General features: G+C 44.2%; 1 protein-coding gene across 1 annotated transcript; it reads left to right on the top strand.

Annotated features, from left to right (window-relative positions):
• The first annotated feature begins 2,446 nt into the window (after nt 1-2,446).
• Nucleotides 2,447-8,100, top strand: LOC124695599 (F-box protein At5g07610-like). The gene is made up of 6 exons (XM_047228426.1): nt 2,447-2,620; nt 2,949-3,139; nt 3,281-4,107; nt 7,516-7,647; nt 7,735-7,928; nt 8,047-8,100. The coding sequence occupies exons 1-6, from the start codon at nt 2,447-2,449 to the stop codon at nt 8,098-8,100; spliced, it is 1,572 nt and encodes a 523-aa protein (XP_047084382.1).
• Nucleotides 8,101-8,424: the final 324 nt, after the last annotated feature.

Here is an 8,424-nt window from a genome sequence, read left to right as displayed (position 1 = left end):
ATTGGCCAAGTGTATGGAGAGACAACCTCCACCACAAGACCAAAACACATACATCGTAGTACATAGCTACCGGCTACTTCTATCCGTGAATATGCGACTACTGCTTCCGTTACAGTGAATAATGTTTAGATTATATTTTTAAAGTTAAACCATGCAGGATTAGGCCATTTCTACTAAAAAACATTAACATGCAAGATATAAAATTAATATAGTTATATACATCATGAAATATATTTTTATATGACACCTATAGAATATCATAGTTGTTGATAGATTTTTCTAAAAGTTTAGTTAAACATGACTTGGTTTGACTCTTGAAAATATAAGCCTCATCCAGGGACGGAGCCAGCAGGGGGCTGGCTGGGGCCATGGCCCCCCTCATGATGGAAATTTTTCTGAAAATGCCCTTGTTAATATGATGATTTGACCTGCAGTTTTACCTAAATTTAACTACATGGCCCCCTCCAAGAATTTTTACATGTAGTTGACCCCCCTTATACCACTTTCCTGGCTCCGTCCCTGGCCTCATCAATTGAGACGGATGGACTAGTGACGTCTCATACCTTTCTTTTATTTCCATTACAACAACATGAGTTATCAACAGGGGCGGAGCCAGGAAAAATAGTCGCCGGTGTCAAAACAGAAGTATCTTGATCTAATTCGCAACTAATAGCGACTATAATATATATTGCACAAACTGAGATAGATAATAATTGCCAATGTATCATAATGAATAAAATTCGGTTCACAAAAGTAGCTACCTCTATTTTTCATGGCCTCTGCGATTCTTTATCTTCAAAAACTGATCAATGACATCCTTAATTGGAATTGAATATAAAAGTGTTTGCTCCAGGAAGCAGATGATGCAATCATTCATAAAATCATCTCTGCGTAGCACGATCTTCACTATTTTCATTGCTGAAAAGCACCGGTAGTACTAATACTAGCTTGAGGAGCCAATATATCAAAGGAAAAGCTAGATATTTGTTTGTACTAACCATCAACTTGGTAAGTTTAGAAATAGTTTTTAGGCCCACAAGTCTTTCATCTGCTCGCACATTATCAATGTAAATGGGAAGCTCATGGACAAGATTCTTGAGTGGAATGAAATCAAAATCATCTCGATACGATTTAGTCAAATCTACTAAGCTCTCAACTTTAAAAGCATTGAATGCAGCCATGCGAGTAAGCAAATCTGACTTATCAAAATTCATTTACTATGTGGCATCTTCCAAACTCGAGTAAATTACATAGGTACCACTTTTGGGGCAAAGGTACCACTTTTGGGACAACGGTTGTGAGTTGGTACCAACTCTGGTAATTTTAACAAGTAAATACAACTTCCGGAACAACTTGTAACAAATAGAGCAACTCTGGAGTTGACAACGAATTAACCACGTGGGATCACTTGTCATAGCTAACCTCCATTTGCGAGCCATTAGGGCACGAGTAGATCCTCTTTTTATTTCACCGCGGAGGCAAGGTTAATTGGTACGGCTGTGGGGTCCACCTCGCCAGCGTGGCAGCCGGTATTTGAGGAGCCGTGTACGCCAGGTGACAGAAGCCGCCAGCGGAAATCTTCTCCGAGAGCACCAAGTCGAACCTAGCCAATTGCCGCGCCCGAGAGAGAGACAGAGCGAGTTGCCGCCCTGAAGTAGATAGTGGCGGTGCCATGGAAACCACTGTTCTGGGAGCGTCTCCGCGATTCGTTCGCGTTTGCCGTCCTCGCCCGCCGCCACCTCGCCGCAGTTGCGGTTGACCTCGCCTCGCCTCTGCGCGGCGGCGAGGGGGGCCCTGATGTCGCGCTTATCAATGACTGCAGTACGAAGCTCGCGGTCGCGGAGGCGTCAACACTGCTCGCCTTCATGATCTCCTCTCTGGGCACGGTGGAGCTCCTAGCGCTCCGGTGTACGCGCAAGGAGGATGCGCTGGAGATGGAAGGTCGACTCATGGTGCGCGCGGTTAGGAAGCTATTCAGCCACGCCTACCACAGGGTGGCGTCGTCCCGCGGCCACCTCGGAGCGGCCGGGTGCCTCCTCGCCGCCACGGGCCTCGCTGTCGACTCAGAAAGGGTGGCCGTCCTGGCGGCCGTCGAGGCTGCGGTGGAGCTACTGGATGCGACGCAGATGTTGCGCGCCAGTGACGCCACCCTCGCCAACGTGGCCCTGCTCCACGCCGTCCACGGCACCCGCCATCATCGGCGCCAGCAACGCCGCGTGGGTCTCGCTCGGCGGCTCCGTGCCTGGGTTGCTCCTCTGCATCGCTCTCTCCGAAGCCCTGCCGCAGATCGAGGCTGCACAGGTCGCGCTCCGGGTCGGCGAGCAAGCCATCGACAAGGGCTCCAAGTTGGCCGCCGCCACCGGCGACTTGCCCGACTGCTACGAAGCGGTGTTCCGCTCTCTTGAAGCTGCCCACTGTGCGCTCTCCGTCATTCTCATCCTGTAGAATGAGGCCGGCCTCATCTTCGCCCGCTGCGCGCCGCAGCTCGGACTCGACCGCGGTGGGAATCGGTGGCAGTGCTGGCCGGGAGGCCTCGCGCGGCGACGCAGAGCGGCACGACCGAGAGGCGCTCGACCACCTCTGGTCAGCGTCCACCTTCCTAGACTACACCTTCAGTGGTGTACTCTCATGGGCATCGCCCTCGTCTACGTGGCAGGAGGCCCGGGAGTTGATGGATATCGACTATTGCCCTAACGGCTGATCAACGGACGGTTGCGATGACAAGTGGGCCCGCGTGGTTAACTCAATGTTAACATCAGAGTGACTCTATTTGTTACAAGCTGCCCCAGAAGTTTCATTTACTTGTTAAAATTATCAAAGATGGTACTAACTTGCAACCGTTGCCCTAAAAGTGGTACCTATATGTAATTTACTTCCAAACTCAGAGACGTATATCTTGTAAAATTTTCATGTATTTTCTGCCGACAGTTTTCAATCTCATTTCCCAGGTCGAGCCCATCTTCCACTCCAACCCCACGCCTCACCGACCACACCCAATTCCCCTCCCCTCCCCACAGCAAACCCTGAACCCCGACGCCTCTGTGCCCGCGGTGGATGACCACCGTGCGACCCGTCTCCCCCAAATCCTGCGTTCTGCTGCTCTCCTTCCGGTCTCCACGTCGCCCTCCGGGATCCTAAGGTCTGCCTCTCTTCTCCTGTCTAACCCTAATCTTCTCGCCCAAAAAACAAATCAGCGCGAGTGCGCCACTCCACGGTTTCGCTATTTCTTACAGGTAGTGCATCACTTTGATCTCATAGGCGCTCCGCGATTTCTTTGCAGATTGGATCCCAAACTATACGGGATGGATCTGCTGCTGGCCGCGGCGGACGCCAGCGTCCTCACCGAGGACCTCACCGTCGAGATCCTCTCTCGGGTACCCTACAGCTCCATCTGCCGCTTCAAGTGCGTGTCCAAATCATGGCTCGCCCTCTGCTCCGACCCTGCCCTCCGCAGGAAGTCGCCTCAAACGCTGTCCGGCTTTTTCTACCGGAGCAATCAGCTCGGTCGCCAGTTCACCAATCTGTCGGGGAGAGGCCGGCCTATGGTCGACCCCTCTCTCTCCTTCCTGCCCAGCAGCTGTAAGACCATCCAAATCATCGACTCCTCCAACGGTCTTCTGCTGTGCGGCTACGCCAAAAAGTACGAGTACGAGTACCTCGTGTGCAATCCTGCAACTGAGAAGTGGGCTGTGTTGCCAGAGACGAATGCCATGGTGGGAATGCACACCGCGCGTCTGTGTTTCGACCCAGCGGCGTCGTCTCACTTCAGAGTTTTCCTGCTCGTGAAAGACAGGCTTGAAGTCACTGGGGTGAAGGTCTACTCATCAAAAACTGGAGCATGGACCTACCGTCAGAGCGAGTGGGGTGATAGCTGTATAGTGCACGATGCTGCAAAAAGTGTATTCTTCAATGACACAATGCATTTCACTACATCTGGTTCTTCGGTAGTCACGGTTGATATGGAGCTCAGCAGATGGAGGAGAATCCCGACACCGCACCCAACAAATTCCAGCTTCATAGGGCTGTCTCGGGGCTGCCTGTATTTGGTTCGCTGTGATTATAACAATGACTACCATCTGTCAGTTTGGGTCCTCGAGAACTGTGGAGGTGATGAAGAATGGATCCTGAAGCATTCCGTCAGCAAATCAGAACTATGTGAACCGTGTCACCTCAAATCTCCAAGATCCCTTGTGCTCACTGTGATCCATCCTCAACGGGATTTGATTTTCTGTACTATGGAGCATGGAGATATTGTATCATACGATCTCGATAGCAGGGTAATGCATACTATCTTCTCTCCTCGGCCATACAAGGCGTACACGTATCAACCGTATATTCCCTGCTTCTCGGAGTGGCTATCGGATGGACACTAGAAGCCACTCGCTATATCTCTGCTGGTGTAAGAACTATATATATGTTACAAGGAGTGAGATCTTCTAGTGCCTTCCCCGAGTGGCTAGGATAAGTTCCATAAGTCCGATCTTCTAATCGTTTGATGCTCAAAAGCAGATTTCGTGTCATTCTGAATTACACGATGTTGGCTAACGTTGAAGAGTATGTAAGAAAACCTATGGTATCCACCGGGTAGCTATTTCGATGGAGTTTGTCTATGACTTTATGTGCTTCCATCTACATATATTTGTGAACCCATATCAGCTCGTTATCTATGTTTGGTGTTATCTGCTTTATCACTTGTCCTTTTTCCATTCCATGCAAAATACTTCCTCCGCTCCCCTTTATAAGACATTTTGGCAGGCTTAATTGGCTTGCCAAAACATTTTATAAAAGAGAACGGAGGGAATATATCTTATTGCTGTAATCAATCGCTCTTTAAAATGTCAAAAATCATAACTTAGTATGATAATCTTTGAATGAATCGTCATTCTTGTCCGTCTAAGTCATTGCAGAATCATTTTGTTGTTCGGGGATTCCTTGTTCATATTTAGAATCATGGTAATTTGTGATCCACGACACCTTGTGCAATTTTTAGTTCAGCATTATAAGTTATATAACTGAGATGAAAATAGCCAAACTAGAGCCAAAATCATGGTGAGTTTTGATGCACCTTTTTCTTGCGGAACATCATTATATAAACTGGAGAAGGAATTGAAGTAGTTACCCGTGTACATTAGGTTCTTCTTTTTCTGTTCTTATAAGAAGCTGTTTGATGTTATATTCATTTGAGTGGAAGCTTAGATCTCTAGCATTTCTGGGCATTACTTTCCATTGCAACGCCTTTTTTAAAAACTGAGACTATATAATCATTTCTCATCAATTCCAGTTATAATTCTGAACTGTTGCTTTGAGTAAAGAGTTTTTTTTTTTTTTGAAACAAGTGAAGAGTTGCATGAGGTACTTTTGCATTTTTCCAGTTGTAATTTTTACCTGAGAGGACTCTGTTTTGCTAGGAAGCTAAGAGAATTCCATTCGAAAGTCTTATTCATGTGGCTTATTTTCACTTGTACATAGCTTAAAGTAAATGAAAGTGTCGATCTGGATTTTGTCTGCAAGTTGTGTTTTTTGGGTCTAGATTGTTACTTATCACATAAATTAATGCAACTCCAGTAAGAAAATGAATTTCTCTTTGATAAGAGCGAATTTTTGGTTTATCAGCAAAGAAGGTAACAACCGAATTAAATTTAGTATTGGCATGCAGGGTTTAGCATCACAACGATGTATCATGTAACGCTAAAGCCCTTATACGAGGCACACAAGTGCATTTTAGTATTTTTCCACTTATCCAATTCTTTGCAAGAGTATTAGAGAGAGAGAGAGCCGGTATAGGCAAACGAAACTCCAGGGTCAATCCAGCAACTGTAGGCATAGGCAGTCCTTAACTATACTCTTCCAATGGAAGGAACTTCGTCTCACTTAGGAGGTGGTGTTTACAATGATGCATATATTGATATATACACCTAGAAGCCAAAGTGAATTTCCCCAATAAAGACACCGAAGACACTGATTTGACAATGGGTGTAGTTCCTTTTTGTGCATGTAACACTTCACAGATTTGACAATGTACGTTCGGGGTGTTACCTTTTTTATTTGAATGAAGCAAGGCATGCTGATTTGACACCGAGGGAATGACCAGGGTGTAGTAGGATATTTGGAACACTATAACATGCATAATGTGTGAGCAGGGGATGGCTTGGATTGTAAAGCATCTATGAAACACAACGATTTGTTAAGCTCCGCATCTTTTTTTGTACAACATGCTATTTTTTGTGGATTGGGGACTATATTATCGAAACTCGATGATCTTTGAAGCAAGTACTCTACAACTCTTCATCGTGTACTTTTTCGTATTATGGCAAGGACCTCATGTGGTTTTCCATTGGGATCGGTAATCAGATCATGTATCCTTTTTTCTATGGTCGTTGTCTATCGTGTTTGAGATGTAACTAGCCATGTTGTGTTTTATGCTTCATCTGTTCCGGTGCATGTCAGCAATATTATCGGTTAATAACGACCCCTCACCAATGTAATCCTGGATATGTGACTCTATGGCACGCCACGGTGTATGTCTCAGATTTTTTTGACAAAGACCACATGCTGAAATTTCAAGTGTCGATGATAAATTTAGGGTAGGGGTATCCCCTAAAGGTATTGTTTTATGCCTTTTTTGATGCGGTCGCATGCCAACTCTTATATCGCGACATATTGACCACTTCGCGCCATCCTACATTAAGAGACTGTATGGCACGTCAAAACGCACGTCTTGGGTACTTCGAATAAGGACCACATAAAAACAAGTTCAACGTACTATTTTTAGTATGGTTTGGAAAAGTCTTCAAACTTTTCTGGCCGCTCAGTGATTCCCAGGTGTTCTTGCGAGAGAGAGGGACGTCTGAAAATAGTAAATAACTTTTTGACCGCACACATCCTTCTAATAATAGATAGCACTTCGACTATAAATATGAGTACTGGTTACCACCTGCTAGTCATCTAGTCATTACTTCATCATTTCTTTTGGTCATGTTTTGCTCGTTGTATTTGGCGTAAGTTTTTTTTTGTCTTTGTCAATTTATAGATTTCAATGTATTATCTATATGATCTAGATATTCTTTGTTTTCATTTTGTGTGTGTGTAGTCTTGTTTGAAAACTTGCTACATTCAAGTTATGGCTACATCAACTCCATGCCCCTTATGTTTTCAACCTTTGAACTTGTGCCAACGATCGTCCAGATCTTCCACAGACTTTTCTGTGAAGATGATGCCGAGAGGTTTTGAAGATTATTCTGTATGTCATTTTTGTTTTATAAATGTTGAAAACATTTCATTTCCATAAATGGTTTTTTCTGTATGTAATCATGGTCATAATTTTTTCTAAAAAAATGTACAGAATTTTCCTTGCTGTTACAAAGCAAGGCTTCAAAGTATATGCCCATCAAAAATTATAAAAGCTATATCTAGACCAGCTAGCTTCTTGGAGGTGGATGACGAGGACTTTACCACACATCACATGCAAAGGAACGATTGTGGTTCATTTTTTGCTATACATGGATCACCTTATAGGTCATTATTATCAGCATTTCGAGTCAGTGTTGGAGACACCATCACATTTTCTTGAGATGAAGACAAAAGATATATACAATGTCTCTGTCCTTTCCGAATCAGATGGAGAGAAATATTGGATTGGATTTCCTGGTAATTTAAATTGAGTTTTCCTTTGTTTTAATTCCAAATGCTATTGCTCTTTTTTTTATTACTAATCAAAGGACAAATGTTTAACAGAGTGCAATGATCTACCTGGTGATTGCGAGGAATCTTTCTATAAATCTTACTTTACGGATGCAATGGATGTTTCTGAAGAAGAAATGAACAGAATTATCACACGCATGAAGGAGTTCATGAACCATCCGTGTTATTATGATCATACTCCTAATTTTATAATACACAGGCTAGATAATGATGAATTCTCTAGCTGGGTTAGTATATCTTACAACTGATCCTATCACAGTTTTATGCATATCTTAATCTCTTCTTCTTGGCGAGGATTTCGTGTCATTTGTTTGAGTAATGTTTTTTATGTTTCTGATTTTGTAGGAAGTTCCACTAGAAGCTGTGAAAATCAAATATTGTTCTACCAAGAAAGGGTGAGGCTGTGGATGCATGCAAAGACTACACTATCCAGGGGAATTACAAAATAAAAGGTGGCGACACTATCATTTTCCGTGAATACTGGTCTGATTTCCGCGTGGACAATAGATTACTAGTGGGAGAATTATTAAAATATCGAGACCAATGAAACTTTCACTCGCATTATTCATTGCTAGGGTAGTGGCGAGTGAAAGTTTCATTCGTCTTGATATTTGAATAATTCTCCCACTCCTAATCTATTGTCCACGCGAAAATCAGACCAGTATTCGCGGAAAATGATAGTGTCGCCACCTTTTATTTTGTAATTCCCTTCGATAGTGCAGT

The sequence above is a fragment of the Lolium rigidum genome, chromosome 3, assembly GCF_022539505.1.
Source record: "Lolium rigidum isolate FL_2022 chromosome 3, APGP_CSIRO_Lrig_0.1, whole genome shotgun sequence".
Classification (NCBI taxonomy): domain Eukaryota; kingdom Viridiplantae; phylum Streptophyta; class Magnoliopsida; order Poales; family Poaceae; genus Lolium; species Lolium rigidum.
Note: the sequence above shows the minus strand (reverse complement) of the source record. Positions and strands in the feature narration are given on the sequence as shown.

Bases quoted from the DNA above. Each gene is read 5' to 3' on its own strand.
- LOC124695599 (XM_047228426.1), top strand. From the start codon at position 2,447: ATGAGGCCGGCCTCATCTTCGCCCGCTGCGCGCCGCAGCTCGGACTCG. The intron at 4,108-7,515 runs GTGATGAAGAAT...ATCACCTTATAG, and splicing joins GGTCCTCGAGAACTGTGGAG to GTCATTATTATCAGCATTTC. The intron at 7,929-8,046 runs GTTAGTATATCT...CTGATTTTGTAG, and splicing joins ATGATGAATTCTCTAGCTGG to GAAGTTCCACTAGAAGCTGT.